The 18,967-nt window shown below is 33.7% G+C and overlaps 3 protein-coding genes across 3 annotated transcripts in view; all 3 read right to left on the bottom strand.

The window, feature by feature from the left end:
• LOC123011737 (Down syndrome cell adhesion molecule-like protein Dscam2) overlaps window positions 1–18,967 on the bottom strand; it is a 197,288-nt gene that overhangs the window by 11,698 nt on the left and 166,623 nt on the right. The window contains exons 16-19 of the mRNA XM_044409329.1: window positions 8,070–8,225; window positions 7,736–7,980; window positions 4,646–5,252; window positions 1,337–1,816 (exon numbers count right to left, since the gene is read on the bottom strand). Coding sequence (XP_044265264.1) covers window positions 1,337–1,816; window positions 4,646–5,252; window positions 7,736–7,980; window positions 8,070–8,225 — 1,488 coding nt within the window. The remainder of the gene's footprint in view (window positions 1–1,336; window positions 1,817–4,645; window positions 5,253–7,735; window positions 7,981–8,069; window positions 8,226–18,967) is intronic.
• Window positions 10,119–10,793, bottom strand: LOC123012124. Its single transcript, XM_044409933.1, has 5 exons — window positions 10,728–10,793; window positions 10,630–10,681; window positions 10,510–10,586; window positions 10,324–10,465; window positions 10,119–10,273 (listed from the first exon to the last, which is right to left on the bottom strand). Exons 1-5 carry the CDS (start codon window positions 10,791–10,793, stop codon window positions 10,119–10,121), a joined length of 492 nt encoding a protein of 163 aa, XP_044265868.1.
• LOC123012120 (CCAAT/enhancer-binding protein-like) lies at window positions 14,116–16,059 on the bottom strand. The gene is made up of 2 exons (XM_044409928.1): window positions 14,781–16,059; window positions 14,116–14,727 (listed from the first exon to the last, which is right to left on the bottom strand). The coding sequence occupies exons 1-2, from the start codon at window positions 15,728–15,730 to the stop codon at window positions 14,676–14,678; spliced, it is 1,002 nt and encodes a 333-aa protein (XP_044265863.1). The 5' UTR covers window positions 15,731–16,059; the 3' UTR covers window positions 14,116–14,675.

Here is an 18,967-nt window from a genome sequence, read left to right as displayed (position 1 = left end):
CTAAAAAGAATATTAAACAGAGTTACAACTTAGGATACAGCTTCTTTGTTTCCTTTTCTAATAACCTGTAGCAAAAAAACGTGGAAAATTATTTATCCTACAGAAATAAATAAGAGTCAAAGTGCAAAATTTAAACTCTCATAACTTCGAAATTTTTATAGATAGAATTTWWWAAAATTTTTTTTTATGTTCCTGGTACCTTACCCTACATGGCATTTGTCTTTGGGGGCGAGTTCTGGCGCACTCTGTATGTGCATATGATGTAGAACGTTACTCCTTCAACTTTTAAAATCGCTATATCTCAGGAATGGTGATTCTTGGAAAAAAAGTATAAAGACCATTTTGTAGATAATTTTAAGATCTATAATTTTCGTCTGAGCTACTTTTTTGATAAAACTTGCCGTTTTCGAAAAAAATCTAAAAAACGTCAAATATTGACCTTTGACCCCGAATAACTTTTTTAGCACACATGGGATCGATGGGGACTTTTGACACTTTATTTCTAATGGTATACCCAAGGTCTCCACCAAAATTTAGCTCTGTCGGAATTTTCGTTATTTGACCACTATTTTTATGACTAATTTGACCGGACTATGGTTTTGTGAACGGGCTTTTTCCATTTTATATCAGAAATACACGCGGACAACGTCGCAGGCAAATGCTAGTTCAGCATATAAGGATGACTCGGAAGACTTGATAGACCCTCGTGGCACCCTCTATAAACTGTTGGATCCAATACATTCAATTTACTGTAAGTTTTATTCATATCATCGATATTAAATCATCTATTTATTAATATTGTACTGAACAAGACTGTAATTCGGTTTTCATTGTTTAACTTGAAGACGAAGATGCAGCATATGAGGACGACTCGGAAGACTTTATAGACTCTCTAATAAAGTGTTGCACCCAATAAATTCAATTTGCTTTCAGTTTTTACAAATCACAAGATTAATTCTGTTTTAAATGCGAATAAAGCACATTTTTTTAAATGATGTTTTTGTCAGCCCTATAACTCGCTTACAGTTAGTCCTACAACAAAAATGCAAAGGACCATTTTTGTAGGAAATTTTGTAGGCCTTAATTTAAAACCCGTTAGGAATAATAGTTTCCGAGGTATAAGCAAAAAAAACAAAAAAGACACCTTTAGCCCCCTCCCCCTCCTCGAACTCGCCCCCCACCTTTGGGGACTTTTGATATATGTCTACCTAAAAATAAAGAAAGCGTTTAAAAAAAAATTCCAACTTTTTAGGCTTTTTTTCCACCGATCGCCCTATTTTTGTCTAATTTGACTGGGCTACCAATTAAACCCAAAAATCAACCGATTTTTACTCACTTTTGCGCCAGAAGAGCGTGGCTATCAGAGCCACTAGCACTAGAATCGACAAAATGATGGGAACTAGAACCCTGGCGTTGGTATAAAAAGGGTGATCCCCGGAGTGGGAAACTGGCGGTGCTAGTTCTGGAACAGCTAACACCATACAAGTTTCAATACGACTCAAGGGCGAAATGAGCGGCTTACCACCTAAGAGTGTTAATGTTGTGAAGTTGTACAAGGCTTCGGTGTTGCCGGCGTTGTTGTGAGCGGTGATTTTCAGTTGGTATTCGGTGGCAGGCCACAGGTCACTTATACTATAAATTCGTTCGGTTGGTTTGACGTGATTCGAGGACATGATCCACGAGGAGTGCTTCCCGGGGCGGAACTCCACCACGAAGTAGAGGATGCCGCAGCCCCCGTCGCCCCACGAGTCCAGCCAGATGGTCACCACTGTCGCGTTCATGGTGAGCATCTGCGACTGCTTCGGCTTCACTGGGACTTAAATAATAAAAAAAATAGTATATTACACACCGGGGTGGAATAGAAGGTCAAGGTTAACAATGTCAACTTTACATACAGGTGTCCCAGCGAGTAAAGTCCATTATTGACCATTAATAGTTAACATTTTTAAAAGTTTATATAGGAAATTGATAAATACTAAACTAGTGCACCGCTTGAAATTATTTTTAACTATACAGCGTGTTCCAAAAATAAGTTACAATACAAACTTGTGTTTTTTTTTTAATGAAACACTGTATGTTGTTTGTCAATTCTGGATGTACCTTTTTATTAGAATTAGAAACTTCTATTGATCGATTTTTTCCTGATCTAAAAAATATATTTTTGTGAGGAAACATTTTTTTATAATAGTTACTACGTTTCCATTCAATTCGAATTCAATTCCTCATGGAAACGTAGTAAATATTTAAAAAATGAAATACATATTTCGTTTGACATAGTAGTTGGCCATGGAGAAACTATTGCACTTAAAACGTGTAAATAATAATCAACAGGAGTTTTGTGAACTCTGAAAAAGATGAAAAAATAGATGAAATGATGAAAATTTAATAAAATACTAACAAATATGCGATCGCCTGAATAAGATTATTACATATTTTTAAAAAATCTAGAGATAGGAAAAAGAAATCTGTCAAGAGGCAACACAATTAAAAAAAACATTTTTTTGATGGTCGACTCGAGGTAAGATAACGTTCCATATGGTAGACGAAATTTGGGTATTTGTCTCAAAAAAAAAAGTAGTAAAGAATTAAGACGGTTTTTTTACAACCCTCTATATGTCTCTAAAAATTACAATGGTAATGTTAACTTGTTTAAAAATAAAGAAATTTTATTAGTCGCCAATAAGTTGATTTACGAATTATTTTGCACTTTCTTCATTACTTAGTACTTAGAAACCTATTTTATTAATGACATTTGTTAAATAACATAATATTGAATTCTTTTAGTTCAAGATCTAACATTTTTTCATGTCCAACTGGGAACAAAAATCAAAGATATTTTTTTGCTAAAAATGTATTAAAATATTCTGTTACAAATAGATATTTTTAGATAAGAAAAAATAAGCTTTTAAAAAATGTCATGACTTTCATTTGAGAAAATACAAGTTTATTTTATTACGGCTAAATAAACAATTGAAATAAATTGTTAACTACATTGTTAAATTCTACGTAAAAAAGTGCCTATAATGATTTTAATTTAAATTCGTATCTTCTATAATAACAAAGATATAATTTTTTTATATTTCGTTAAAATATCAACTTTAGCGGTTTAAATTAAATTATCAATTTAAATTTTTAAATTTTTAAATTAATTTAATCATTTATTTTTAAATGCAGCACCCTGTACATCATAATTAGTAAGAAAATGTATTCTCGTGAAAAAGTAAATTGTCATTTGACTTATCAGATTCACTGACAGCAGCCTACTTGAGAAAGGTAACAAATTTTCTTGCAATAATTTTTTTTGAAAATCTCGAGAAATACTCAAAAATTACTATACAAACTGCAAATTGTTGAAAAGCTTGTCAAAAATGCTATCAATACGCGAAAACAAATACAGAGTGTTCTATTTAAAAAAAAAAAGTTATTTAACCCTGTAAACTGTCTGCGTGCTTGAGCTAAAAGTCGATTATTTTCTAAAACTACAAGGTATTCTAAGTTTTTCAATTGCAATTTTTTCGGAAAATATTCAAAGCCGACTACGCAGTGATTTTCCAAATGTTGGTCTTTTTTACAACTAAAAGTTGAATAATTTCGAGACCTATAATAGTTTATACAGAGTGGTTATAAATGATTTTCATCTAGCCAGCTTTGGAATTTTTTTGCATGTAACTTTATTTGTGCCGCTCTACTTTTTTTTGAAAGTTCTAGTTCTGTCATTAGTGTCACTTATTAATTAATAATAAATTGTTGTTAATTAAACTTTTATTGTTTCAATTAATTTCCAATAATAAATTGATAATAATGTATACTTTGGAAGAAAACAAGTTTATAATTGAAGTCTATTTTCGAAGTGGACGCTTAGTTAACGGCGATTTTTTAATTTTGAGATAAAACAAGTAGGTACCCCTATTTTCGTAAAGCGGCATTATTTTACATGGAAAATTCACAGCTGGCTAGATGAAAATCATGTATAACCACTTTGTATAAAGTACCATTAATATACATAATGTAAGAATATATAGGCTGTACCATTAAAAAAATAACTTTGGTTTACCACTCTATATACAATACCTTGTATGTAATAAAAATATTTTTAAATGATGCACTTTATGTAGATCTACCGGATGTTAAAAACGGCATGTCAATAAATCAAATAGCAAAAAAGTTACACACCCTTGGGTCAATCTGTATACAGGGTTACACACCCTTGGGTCAACCTGTATACAGGTTGCGCCAGAGTAAGGTAACATACCAGGAACATGGAAAAAATGTTAAAAAAATTCTATCTAAAAAAATTTCGAAGTTATGAGAGTTTAAATTTTGGCCTTTGAGTCTATTTATTTCTGTTGGAAAAATAATTTTCCAAGTTTTTTTGTTACAGGCTATTAGAAGAGGAAACAAGGAAGCTGTATCATTGCAACTTTTATTTACAAAATTTTTGTACCTTTACTACGTAATTATAAAAAAAAACATATATAAGATCAGTATCATTAAATAGATATAAAAAATGTCAAATGTCAAAAAATAAATGTCAAAATTTTTTGACATTTAGAATTTTTTATGCTCCTGGTATCTTATCTTACTTAAAATTTTCTCTGGGGTGTGGGTTTTGATACACCATGTATATGGTTGGGACAGCCCTCACCTGTGCCTTTCGTGTGGGCTGTGACGATATCGCAGGGCAGCCCCGTGCCAATCCTGTTGAAGGCCGTTATATAGAGGAGATACCTCGTCCCACACCACAAATTCCTGAGCATGTGTTCGTCGGTCCTCGCCGAAATTTGCAATTCCTCCCAGTCCCCGTGGTCGCGCTTGTAATTTATCACGTAGCCGAGGATGGGGGAGCCCCCATTCCCCTGATCGCTCCATCTCAGGTGCAAGCTGTCGGTGAAGGCTTCAACGACGCTTAAAACGGGGGCTTCCGGTGGCACGAGGACTTTCAAGCTGTATTCGATTTCGTCCCTTCCGTATTGATTTTCCACGCTGCACGAGTAGTTGGCTTGATCCACGCTTTGAGTGTCTTTTATAATGAGAGTGGCGTTGGGGAAGATCGTTTTTCGGCCGCCCACCTCAAGAGGTAGGTCGTTGACGCGCCATATTGCGTTGGGAAGGGGGATTCCCACGCGTTTGCAATGGAGGTAGACGTTTTGCTTCCAGGCGCTTATCACCTCGCGCCCGAAGGAGGCGATTCGGGCCGGAACGGCCTTCGAGGGGCTCACGGTGATGACGCGCGTGCTTTCGCCTTCGCCGATCTGAGGAAAAAATCACAGAAACTGATCCAAAAAACTAAGAAAATACTTCAAAAATTAAAAAACTTTTAGTATTTTACAAACCAAACACTAATTCCGAACGTAGTGAGGCAAATAATTCAGCTGAACTACAAAACTCACTTTTAATTTGAATAACATACGAGTATACTATTTTAATCGCAAAGGTATTCAAATCGAGAGTAAAGAGCAACACTATAATTAGCAAGCAAATGAACAAAATATCCAGAACGGTTTGCAAGTAATGAAATCATAATATCAAGCGTTAGTATCTGAATTTGTGTTGTAATTTTCGAAAGTGTTTATTAATTTAACTAGTGCAGTTAGTAGTGTGAAAAGTTGAATGCTGATTATCTACAGTGTAGCGTTCCAGAAATTGCTGAAAAGCGAAAGAGACAAGAAAGAAGTAATATTGGTAAATGTCATGGTAAAAGTAAAAATGCCTAGGCACAAAAATAGAATTTTATTCCCTGGCTGAAAGGTAGAACTTTTACTTGTGACATTTAGTCATAAAAGTGGTCACTTTTGTGACGTTTAAGAAACACTTAAGAAAATTACAAAAATCAAGGTGTTTTTAACGTTTTTTGACTTAATTTTTCATAAAAATGTTATAAAAAATAATCTTAAAAGATCAAAATCAATTATATTAAAACAAAAAATTGCTGTAAAGTCGTGTTTTGTGCAAATAACAGATAAGCAAAAGTTCATAAAAAAGAACATTTTGTCACACAATTTCGGTGATGAAAGCAATCAATATTTTTTTGATTTTGAAAAAAAGCGTTGACAAAACTACTTTTACGAAAAATTAAATAAATACAAAACTATGAAAATACTTAAAAATTTATGGTGGATTTATGCTTCCATATTTAAGATTTATCATTTAAGATTCAATTTAAGAATTAACGGATTTGACATTTTACTAAATTTTTGAATTTATACTTTTAAATTAACCAAAAAGTACTTAATTCAAGGATACACCGATGTAAATCTCGTATTTTACACAAACATTTGTTAAATTAGTGACGATTTGTGACAATCTATAAACTATATTCTCTAACATTTTTCATATTAATTCGAGAAAAGTTTTACTTTTCAAATGTGATTCATGTCAGTAATGACAATTTATCAATTTTATTTCTCATTTAACGTAAAAAGTTAAAACTTGGGAACTGTTAAATTAAATTAAATTTTAAATACTAAAACTTAAATGTTAAATGATATTATAAATCGACTCTCCCAACGAAAACTATAATAATTCAAAATTTACAGTTTTGAGAAAAGTTGCCTTGAATCTTTGATTGTTAATAAAAAATCAAGGAACTGTTTAATATTATTGAAAATTGCTGAAGGTCTAAGTATTGGTAATAATATTGTTTATTCGGAGAAAATTTTTCTCATTGTTTTTGGATTTTAGGCCCTACACAAGCCATCGTAACTCAAAACCATTCTCAAAACCAATTTTTATGAGTTACTATAGTTTTCGTTGGGAGAGTCAAAATATTACCATTGAAAATGCATAATTGATCTTCTTAAATGTAAATTTTTAAATTAAATCTTAAATATGGAAGCTTTTAGTGTTTTTCGTACCAAACACCAATTTATTTAATCTGGTTGGAAAATCCAAGTCCAAAAATTAGAAGATTGAAAAAATTCGCTTTTATTAGGAAACTACACTGCTCCAAAAATTAAGGGAACAAAAATTCCTAAGTTTTTAGTGATTTTTGAAAAGCTGTATCTTCGTAAACAATGGTCGTTTCTAGACTGAAGAAAAATTATTTTGAAATTTTTGAAATTTCAAGTTTTAGTTTTGAGATATGTTGTAAATTTTTTTTTGAGTTACGATTGTTAGGCAATTCTAAGACATAGCGCGAAAAAAAATGTATATTTCGAGGTATTTTTTTTGTTTTTTTGATCCACAGATTTGGGATTTTTTTTGAATTAAATCAATGTATGGACCGAATAGCTTTCATTTACCTTTTTATATTTTTTTACGTCAATTTGTCGCCGAGATATTTGACTTTTAATGAAAAAGAATCCTTTTGCATTTGATCATCGATATCTCATTCTAGTTTCAAAAACTAGAATAAAGTCCTTTTACATTTATTTGAAATAAGAATAAAACTGAAAAAATGAAAAAGGAAACACAAAAGTTTGTAAAAAAATTCCAGAAACAACACGGACTATTTTTTGGACAATTCAATCTTTGCTTATTCTAATTTTACTCATCTCAAAGTAATTGCATTAATTAAAAGCTGTAGGTATTCAGCACTCAAGTAAAATTTTTTATAATTTTTTTTCTCTCGAAACAACAAAAAATTGCAAAATAAAAAAATTGACAAATTAATCGTTACTATTATAGGGAGTAATACAGTATTGCTCTTATTTTTTACTCTCATTTTTTAAGTCATAAGCTAAGAAAAAAAAAACAAAAAATAAAAAATGTTGATTTTGGGGGTTGAAAAACGTACCCTTGTGGATGCAGTGACCCAGAACTCCAGCGTGGACGACTGTTTAACCCTCTCAACTTCGTGCATTTCGGTGGAAGGGCTCAAGACCCTTTTGTGGGTCCCTTCCTCCCTGCCGTCTTCCATTTGACTCATGTAGAACGTGTACCCAACTAATGGCCCATTACTGAATTTGGGCGGCAACCACGATACCAGTATTTTATCGGGGGCACTTAGGACGGCCTTAATTTCCGCCGGTGCAGATGGCACTATAAATTTTCATTCAATGTATCGAACAGAAAAGACATCAGTTTAAATGTTTGTGTGTTAATTGTGTTAAAAAAATCAAATGCAATACCATCCTCTTCGGTTTGGCAYAAGGTGGGCTCGGATCTCGCCCCGTCCCCGCTGGCGGTGTACGCCAGCACCGTCATGCTATAATTGGTGAATTTCCTCAATCCGGAGATTGTTGTGCGCAATTGATTGATGATTTTCGTCTGTTGATCGTCGTTGTCTGCAATTATTTCGTTTAGTTTCGCGTTGTGTACACCCGGGGAAAAAACTATTTACCAGTCTAACTTTGTACTCGGGCTGCGCTTTGTCGCCAAGGGCGGATCTAGGGGAGGGGCCTAGGGGGCCAGGGCCCCCCCAAACTTGCCAACAAAAGCTTCAATTTTTTATATTTACATTTTAATATAAAAACCTTATGATCTACAGTTTTTTAGATAAAAACATTTGAATTCTTTTTAAATCACACTTATTAATACAAATCATATATACAGGGTGATTCTTAAATAGACCGACAAAATTTTATCACAGCTTCCTAAGGATAAATGGAAACAAACTGTACCATTTTTACGTTTATACCTTTTAGGGGCAAAACCCCCTTGATCCGTGCCACTTACGGCGTTTATGAATTGTTGCAATGATCAAGTACGTTAATACCATGGTTTCCACTATCTGTGCGAAAAGATCAGTGGCGTACGTTTCACTTCCAAAATAACTTTAATAAATTTTATTTGAAGAACGTTTAAACAAAGAATTTTTTAAATATTTTTTCCAGCATGTTCTTATTTTATACTACCAAGGATAAAATTTTGTCGGTCTATTTAAGAATCACCCTGTATACCGAGAGATCAAAATAATTTGTAATCATTTGTGGATCCGAAAACGTACAGTTCGGAATTCAAATTTCGGGCAGTACTGTCATTTTCATAATGTAAACTCTAAAACAACCTTTATATTCCTAACCTCATTTTTTACTCTTGTCGTATTTATGTCATTTTGACTTATTTACTTTCAAAAATAGTGATTTGTGGCATAATAACGGGTAGGCAGCAGATCTTAATAAATTTCCTAAGACGGACAAATTGTTTTATTAACAAATTTAACAACAAATAAAAATAAATTTAATTGTCAAATATCAGTCATGATGACAGTACAAGGTAGTTTACAGTGAACTTTTTAAAGTGACAGAAAAATAGGTACTGCCCGAATTTTTAATTTTGAACTAATTGAACGTGAAACGTCAAATAAAATGACAAGTCGAAAACGGCAAAATGGGCTGGAATTAGTCGCCGACGTATAATAATAAGACCGTTCTTTTTTGAAGGTAAATCATAAATTTAGTTATCTTTTTGATCATGGGATTTTACCTTTTCACTTGTCATTTTATTTGACGTTTCACAGACATATGCACAGGACATACGTTTTCGGATACAAGGACAAATTATCTTGATCTCTCGATACTTCCTTAGTTTTTACTAATTTAAAAAGAAATCATCAATTGTAATTTTCTTTGGGCCACATCTTAGATATCTAATTAAATTAAGTTTATATCTCTTTGAATAATGAACTTTACCAACTCGCTAGAACACCTTATACACAATTTTCAACTTGTTTTAAAATTCTACACTTTTTGGTTTTTGGGTAATGACGACAGCGACATTTTTTTTTTAATGGAAACTCCTATTGTTTTAGCGAATTCGATAGATAATTGTCGAAATGGCAACACCAAAATATTGTGTATTACATAGTTTTAAAAAAAAAATTATCCAAAAAGTGAAATAATATCAATAAAAAACAAAGATACAACTTTAAATCAAGTTAAAAATTTTGTATTTGTTAAAAAGAAAATTGACCTGTTCGAGCATTTTTCCAAAACAAAATATTTTCAGTTTTAATATAAATAAGATTATTCTATAATTTTGCCGCTCACTGTAGACCTACCCTCATCATTTAAAAATTTTTTAGATAGCCCCCCCAAAATTAATTCCTGGATACGCCCCTGCTAGGAAACAATGATAATTATGCACAGTGAGCACCGACATTCTGTCTATGTCGCAAAATCGGGTTCATTCACTCGCGAAGTGAAACACGATTTTTCCAAACTAGATTTTAATGAAAATTAGAAGGCGAGGACCGGGATGTGGGATGTGGGGGCTGCTTCTCGGGGCTGCTCCACGCGGCCATACGACCGGTAATTATCAGCGATGTGCATATGTTTTTCTTTAACAACGCGATATTCGATTATCCCGATCGCAATCATGTACAGAAACGGTACTAAAAATCAGACAATTCGGGAATTTGGCAAAAATCGAAAACTGACCCACTTTGCTCAATTACCATAACCACCAAAATCCATAACGTGATTTTCTCGCTGGTGGTGAGGTATATAATCAAGAGGCCCAAGCCTTGGGTCGCCATCGCGCAAATATTGAAACAGAGAAATGTTAAAACACAAACACGGTCTTCCTTAAAATTCCATTTTTAACATTGTTTTTCATGAAATAAAATACCTGAAGTGTCCCAATAAGGAGTGTGACTCCAGCTAATGTCAGTAAGAGAACGTTCATGACTATCACAGTTTCAGGTCCTAAGAAAAAAAATTATTTCGTTCTTAAAACATCGACACTGACCTTTTGACAGATGTAAAACTATCAGCAAAACCAATTTTACGAACGCAATAATCTGCAAAACTGATATCAAAAGTGATTTTTTCGCTCTTGTGACTTACGAAGTAAAATGCGGATCCGATGAGACATCCTGTTCGGATTGGGAGGAAAAAACAGCACGTTGTCATTTCAGAAATGACAGTTTTGACAACTTTGCCAATCATCGACATGAGTCATTTGGTGTTAATTGTATACTATTAATATTTCATTACTTTTTACGGTTTTGGGGTAATGACACAAAAGCCTGTGATAATTATTTTCTAATTACATTAATTATCACAGATACTATCGATTCTGTGACTCACGAACGTAATTTTGAGCGATAACAGCGATTTTCTACGATTTTTGGTAAAAATAACAATAGGAAATCGTTTCATTGTTAAATACTGAGAAAAAAGTAAAGATCAACTCGAAAAGTTGGGGTTCGAGCCCTGGTTCAAACCATTTTTTTTTGGACGAGAGTAAAAATGATAAAGGTCATAATAATGAACTTGAAACCTTTTGCAGTACAGACACAAAAAAATACAGTTCTATTCTATTTTAAACATAACTAAATATCAACTCAAAAAATTTAGGTTCGAACTTTGGTCCGACCAATTTTTTTTCTATTTCTTGAACACAAAAAATAGTATATTATGTTATTAAAAGTAAAAAAAATAGCAAATAATTCAGCTGAGCCATATAAACTCACATTTTCTCCAAATAACATATACTATTTTATCCGCAAACGTATTCAAATTTAAAGTAAAGAGCAACACAATAATTATCAAGTAAATGAACAAAATAATCAGGAAGCTTTGCAATGAAAAAATACTAGTGGGTGACTAGTGCAGTTAGTAGTGCAAAAAGTCGGAAAATCAAGAAAATGCAGCGAAAGACACAACATTGGTAAATGTCATAATAAATGTCAGGTAAAAAAAAAACGCTTAGGCAAAAAAACTGTGTTTTTATTCCACGTCTGAAACGTAAAACTTTTATGTCATTTATAGTCATAAAAGTGTCATTTTTCTGACGTTTTTGGATAAACATTATTACGCAGCTAAAACTTTGACTATTAGAGAATAAAAAAGTAGAGTACAGATCACTAAAAAAGCCAAAGTTTAACATTTATTTTATTCCTGTTGTATAAATAACGTAATTTTGAGCGATAACAGCGATTTTCTACGATTTTTGGTAAAAAAAAACAATGGGAAATCGTTTCATTGTTAAATACTGAGAAAAAAGTAAAGACCAACTCGAAAAGTTGGGGTTCGAGCCCTAGTTCAAACAATTTTTTTTTTCTGAACGAGAGTAAAAATAATAAACTTGAAACCTTTTGCAGTACAGACAAAAAAATACAGTTCTATTCTATTTTAAACATAACTAAATATCAACTCAAAAAGTTTAGGTTCGAACCCTGGTACGACCAATTTTTTTTCTATTTCTTGAACACAAGAAATAGTATATTATGTTATTAAAAGTAAAAGGAATAGCAATAATTCAGCTGAGCCACATAAACTCACTTTTTCTCCAAACAACATATACTATTTTATCCGCAAACGTATTCAGATCTAGAGTAAAGAGCAACACAATAATTATCAAGTAAATGAATAAAATAATCAGGAAGCTTTGCAATGAAAAAATACTAGTGGGTGACTAGTGCAGTTAGTAGTGCAAAAAGTCGGAAAATCAAAAAAATGCAGCGAAAGACACAACATTGGTAAATGTCATAATAAATGTCAGGTAAAAAAAAACGCTTTAGGCAAAAAAACTGTGTTTTTCTTCCACGTCTGAAACGTAAAACTTTTATGTCATTTATTAGAGAATAAAAAAGTAGAGTACAGATCACTAAAAAAGCCAAAGTTTTACATTTATTTTATTCCTGGTGTATAAATAACGTAATTTTGAGCGATAACAGCGATTTTCTACGATTTTTGGTAAAAAAAAAACAATGGGAAATCGTTTCATTGTTAAATACTGAGAAAAAAGTAAAGACCAACTCGAAAAGTTGGTGTTCGAGCCCTAGTTCAAACCATTTTTTTTCTGAACGAGAGTAAAAATAATAAAGGTCATAATAATAAACTTGAAACCTTTTGCAGTACAGACACAAAAAATTACAGTTCTATTCTATTTTAAACATAACTAAATATCAATTCAAAAAGTTATCTTGAACACAAGAAATAGTATATTATGTTATTAAAAGTAAAAGGAATAGCAAATAATTCACCTGAGCCACATAAACTCACTTTTTCTCCAAACAACATATACTATTTTATCCGCAAACGAATTCAGATCTAGAGTAAAGAGCAACACAATAATTATCAAGTAAATGAACAAAATAATCAGGAAGCTTTGCAACGAAAAAATACTAGTGGGTGACTAGTGCAGTTAGTAGTGCAAAAAGTAGAAAAATCTACAATGTACCTCTCCAGAAAATGCAGCGAAAGACACAACATTGGTACATGTCATAATAAATGTCAGGTAAAAGTGAAAAACGCTTAGGCAAAAAAAATGTGTTTTTATTCTGAAACGTAAAACTTTTACATTTATAGTCATAAAAGTGTCATTTTTCTGTCGTTTGCGGATAAACATTATTACTCAGCTAACTACTAGAGAAAAAAAAAAGTAGAGTACAGGTCACTAAAAAAGCCAAAGCTTTACATTTATTTTATTCCTTTGTATAAATAAACGTTATACGTTTTTTGCATTCATTTTTTATGACTTTATTCCTTTATTGTCCTTTTTATTATTCTTCAAGTGAAGTCTATTGTTTTTTGATACGAGTATAAATTTGATAAAAATTTAAAAGAAAATATACGAAACAAAGAAGAATATGAAAAAAATAAAAAGTGAAAAATGTAAAAATAATAAAATAAAATTTTTATTCTGACTGAAAAATAAAATTTTTACGTTTGTCATTTAATCATAAAAGAGTCATTTTTCTGACGGAAAAAATAATAATTTTGTTATTCCTAGTGGGAAAACCACTATAAAAATATTTTTCTCGCCTATCGGTCAATTTTTCTTTGACAAACAAGCGATAAAAAGTCTAGATCGGTCATAAAAATCCCCTTTTTATCAGATATTGAACCAAGTGTATTTAATTCATTAGTTATTTGAAAAAAATCTAATTCGATTGAAATTTTATAATTTCACGAGCCGATTACACAACCGACTTTTTGTTTCAATATAAAAGTGGTAAAAGTAGGCCAGTTGAAATAACGATGATTATCACATTTAATAATTACAATCCGTGAAAATTAAATTTGAATCAGCACACATTGCGCTTAAAATCCTAGGAGAAAAAAGTCTAATGGTATTTGTTAGGAACCCACAAGAAATGAATTCACCCGTAAATGTCACCATAGCGACTTTCACATTTGTTTTATGAGTCACGCTGTATTTTTTTCAAGATTTCCATTGTGCGCAAAATAAATACCAGAGCGAAAATGGGGGAATAAGAGTCGTGCGTAAATCCGAGATATTTATTAAATAATAAAAACAAGAACATTTAAGTAGTATAAAATTTACACCATTATTATAAACATCTTTACAAAATGTAGTTCTTTGGAAATATATTAAGATTTACAAGTACACTCTATACATTATACATTTATACATTAACTTAAGTATTTTACAATAAAATTATAAGGTGTAACAACGATATATTTTCAGTAGAAAAATATATCTTAAAATACATTTAATTTACTAACAGTTAAGAAGGTACACGGATTGCATCGTTTCTCATCGCATTTTAAATACAATTGTTTGATCACAAAAACGAACGGAATAAATCTAATGTATTTTTAATACCCGTTAACAAACTCTGTCGTCGAAAAGATTTCGTCGGTGTTTCGCGTAGAAAAAAGTTCGTTCGTTGTAGTGAAACAACTGGGAAATCTTTTGCAAGACGACACTCCACTCATATTTCTAATAAATAAAAGTTTTTAGAACACGTGTCATAGGAGATCTAACTACCGAACCTCTCACAAGATTCAACAAATTCGAATGATTGTCATTAATCGTGGGGGCTACGGTCCATATTCGTGCAACGTCTCCATCAACCTTCTACTATCTTCGGACCTGTACAAAAAACGCATTAGACAGGTCCCCTGAGCCCCCTTCCCCACCCTTACATTTGCTGCTGCTGCTGCAACTGGAAGGTGTCTAGATGCTTGTTGATCTCCCTGTGCACGTGCTCGGGCAACACCCCCACATTGGAGAAGAGACTCCTCAACACGTTCAACTCCTCCGTGAGCAACTCTATCCTCTTTTGCAGTCTTTCGTTTTCCTTCATCAAAATCTTGACTTTCTCCTCCGTCTCCCTCGTCCGCACTTTGGCCTTCTCGCGACTCTTCCTCACCGCGATGTTGTTCCGCTCCCGGCGGCGGCGGTACTCGTCGCTGTTCTTATCACAGGGCTTAACAGACTTGCGCGCGATGTGCTGATTCAGCATCATCGTCTTGCTCTTCATCGCGTTCATGTGGTGCATGACGGGGCTGGGGGCCAGCGTGGTGAAGGTGGCGGCGGCGGGGGCGGCGGGATACCCGCCCGCCATGTACCCGTTGGGCATGACGTTGCACTGGCGGCGGTACTCCTGCGGGTCCACCGGCTCCTCCTTGATGCTGGGGACGTCGCTCCCGGCCGAGCTGTTGGAGTCGCTGTTGGAGTTGGGGGTGGCGGAGTAGGAGGCGCTACTGTGCACCGGCTGCGGCATGTATGCCAACGTGGTGCGGGGGTAGGTGTTGGGGGCCATCGGACGCGGTTGGAGCCCTTGGAGGTGCTTCCCTTGGCTCTGGTGGAGGATGTCGGAGAAGAGGTTGTCGCTGAATTGGGAGTCATCGATGAGGTTTTGCAAATCGAGCGAGATCTCCGGAGTGTTCAAATCGTTCAATTCCCCGTGCTGTTGGTACTGCTGGAGGTGGTGCTGTTTCAACAGCGCTGTTGTCTGCTTCGAAATCCCCGTGTTGTTATTCAAGTTCGTTAAATTATTATTGTTGTTGTTGCTGTTCATTATGACAGTCTTTTTTACTTCGTTGCTTGGTTGGCCCTGCTGATGATTGTCGTACATTTGGGGAGAATCCATTTTCGGCACCGACTTTCACTGAGTCCACTTTCACTGCCGAAACCGAGTTCAATCAAGTCCAAGACACGCACACTACGCACTTTCCCAGTTTTTAATTCGCTTTAAATTCGATTCCGGTTCCATTATTATAAACACAAACACTGTCTTTTTGACCAAAAAAAAATTTCGATTCCTAGGGTGCGTTGATTTGCGCGCCAACGTGATCCTGATATCTGTCAGGTGTACTCACACAGCCTACTTGGGGACCACACCGTTCGTGCGCTTGCCCAAGCCAACTTGATACTGAGATTGCTTAGCGCTATTCCTGCTGTTTGTAGTGGTTAAGCGGGCTCATGCGCTCTGCACATTCCTGCTGACGTACGGTTTGAAAGTGAAACATTGCGATTTGATTTCGTGCGCTGCGTTTTTTTGACGTAATTACCAATTTCGACGAGTACTACAGCAGGAAAACAAACGCATTACGACAATCGAGAAAAATTCAAGAAACGCACGAAAAACATACATTTTTTTTACCAACACAAGCGCACATTTATCACGACTTGTGGGTGGCGGACGGCTTCTTGGGACGCGTTCAAACCATCACTCAATTTAATATAATCACATACAGAGCGCTCAAAAAGTTGATAACAAAAAAAAATTCGAAAAAATTATTCTCTGAATTTAAAAAATATACAGGGTGCGCCAGAACTCGCGCCCCAGAGAAAAATGCCATATTAGGGACGATATCAGGAACATGGAAAAAATGTTAAAAAAATTTTATCTATAAAATAAAAGTTATGAGAGTTTAAATTTTGCACTTTGACTCTATTTATTTCTGTTGGAAAAATAATTTTTCAAGTTTTTTGCTACAGTCTATTAGAAGAGGAAACAAGGAAACAGTATCCTAAATTGTAACTCTGTTCAATGTTATTTGTGGCTTTTATTGGCAAAATTTTTGTACCATAACTAAATAATTGTAAAAAAAACATATACAAGATCATCAGTATCATTAAATAGACATGAAAAAATGTCAAATATCAAAAAATATATGTCAAAATTTTTTGACAGATAGAATTTTTTAAACATTGTTTTCATGTTCCTGATATCTTACTTAAAATTTTTCTCTGAGGCGCGAGTTTTGACGCACCCTGTATATTCAGCAAAAAAGATATAACAACACTGTGTATTAATATTAGCTGTGGTCTTGGTAACTCTGTATTATTCCCTAGGAGACGGTTACTGAGGTTTTAAAAATAATTACTTTTTATTGTTGCTCAAATTGCAATGCCGTTATTATTACTAGACAATGTTGCCACATTCCATTTATTTAGAATGTGTATAGAACGCTTCAAAATTATTGACATCTCGGTGGGCGTTGAGTATGTAAATCAGACTTTAATTTTAGTTTCAGTGTGAACATTCTTTAGCATGAGAAATGACATTTCAGTTGAATTCTGTCAAAAAAATAACATAATCTATTTGTCCAAAAGAAATATGGATCTGGGTTTTCTAATATATATTTCTTTTAACGCCTGTATATTTAATAATTTTGACAACAAATTTTTAGTCACGTGACCTTTCAAATGCGACTGCATAAGAGAGGTCCGCTAAATTATTTGTTTGTAAATATGAATTTTAACCTAATGACATGAATATAAAATTTAGAAATTTGTTATGCAAATTGCGCTCAGTTTTGCTTTCGTTGGTGGCATTTAAATAAAAAGAGAAATGTGTCATATGAGGCATTTAATAGTTATTTATGTATCAAGGGAATAAACAACTATTTTATTCCCTTCGGTCGTCTATGGCATTCAATTACAATTTTAAGAGTAAAAATCGGTATTTCATTTATTTTATTCCTGAGAGAATAAAGCGTCATTTTATTCCCCGTTACAAGAAAATTGCGGAACCGTGTAAGATAAATTGGAGAACCTTGCAAAATTTGTTGATATTTTCAAAGGAAGCAGCGTTCAAGGTATGTTCATGGTTACATTTCGCTCGATTTGAATATTATTAGAGAAGGAATAATTAAGTGCCACATGGAGGCTTAGTGATAAGTGATAACAGATAAGAATCTGTTTTTAGAGTAGGCTTCCTTGACCTGTAAATGGGGGGCCAAAAGATGCGTCTAGTGGATCGAGTGATTGAAAAAAAAAAATTCGATAAGAATCTCAGGAAGCTGCGAATAAGATCAGATTATCGAAACAATCGCATATCTACATGTTGTAACAATCAGCAAACGTTAATTGGGAACAAACGTGCCTAAAAACGACACTAATCGCGTGAAATTTCCGTCGGTTTTATAAAATCTAGTTAACACCTGTCATTTTTGACCATTATTATTATTACCCGTGTCATGTGACATCAATGTTTACACTATCAGATTTTTTCTCGACTTGTGTTAACCTTTAGAAGAGATGAAATCAAGCCACACGGAAATTACGAAAATGTTAGACACACTGAGTAATTTATTAGCGCCTACCTGAGTGGAGTGTAATTTTAGGTACTTTTGATTTATGCCCAGATTTTGTTGGCAGCTCCTGTGGCTACAAGTGATTCACCAGTCTAAGAATTAAGAGAAAAGAGGTGCTTTTTTATTTATTTCTTCTATCGGTAAAAAAGTGTCATAAAGTACCGTTATTTGCACCCTTTTGACTACCGGCCACCAGCTGGCGCCACATTACTTGAGGCGCTTGTTTCATGACCTACTTTCATCCCGATCTATGCACATTCCTGCACGTGTGAATCAGGTTTGTGACGTAACATGATGCTTCCAGGACCGCCTATAATACACACTGTTTTTTAAATAAATGTGAAACTACTTTTCTTCCATTACCATTTGGATTATAATATGTACGAGAATTGTAATAATAATTTTTTTACCAATTTTAATATAAATTTTTACTGAAAATTCTGACAATTTACTCATACACGAAACCCAAAAAAAAGTTATAACCGGTGTCGTGTGCAGGAGTCATAAAAACAACTCAGCGTGTGCATCAAAGGCGGGGCCCTAAACGTCATGTTACGTCATAAACCTGATTCACACGTGCGGGTATGTGCATAGTCAAAGTAGGTCATGAAACAAACGATAGTTTCGCACTCTAGCGCCCTCTACTCAGCGGTAGCCAAACCACATAACTGGAATAAATACTAATTTTTTTTAAAAAAGGTACCTCTTTATTTAGTTTGTCGAGAAGTTGTAAAGTTATTTTTCTCTTCTTGTAATCATTATCACTTTTTTTTCTTTTTTTGTTA

The sequence above is a fragment of the Tribolium madens genome, unplaced genomic scaffold (assembly GCF_015345945.1).
Source record: "Tribolium madens isolate multiple individuals breed KSU strain unplaced genomic scaffold, Tmad_KSU_1.1 Scaffold_91;HRSCAF=231;Tcas5.2_LG7, whole genome shotgun sequence".
NCBI classification, from domain to species: Eukaryota; Metazoa; Arthropoda; class Insecta; order Coleoptera; family Tenebrionidae; genus Tribolium; species Tribolium madens.
This window is presented reverse-complemented; position numbering and strand designations above follow the sequence as displayed.

What these genes read in the sequence shown, in the direction of transcription:
- LOC123012124 (XM_044409933.1), bottom strand. Translation starts at nt 10,793, where the DNA reads ATGACAACGTGCTGTTTTTTCCTCCCAATCCGAACAGGATGTCTCATC. An exon ending in TCGGATCCGCATTTTACTTC is followed by an intron (nt 10,682 to 10,727) that starts GTAAGTCACAAG and finishes TCAGTTTTGCAG; the next exon opens with ATTATTGCGTTCGTAAAATT. An exon ending in GGTTATGGTAATTGAGCAAA is followed by an intron (nt 10,274 to 10,323) that starts GTGGGTCAGTTT and finishes TCTGATTTTTAG; the next exon opens with TACCGTTTCTGTACATGATT.
- LOC123012120 (XM_044409928.1), bottom strand. Translation starts at nt 15,730, where the DNA reads ATGGATTCTCCCCAAATGTACGACAATCATCAGCAGGGCCAACCAAGC. An exon ending in TTGCAGCAGCAGCAGCAAAT is followed by an intron (nt 14,728 to 14,780) that starts GTAAGGGTGGGG and finishes TTTTTTGTACAG; the next exon opens with GTCCGAAGATAGTAGAAGGT.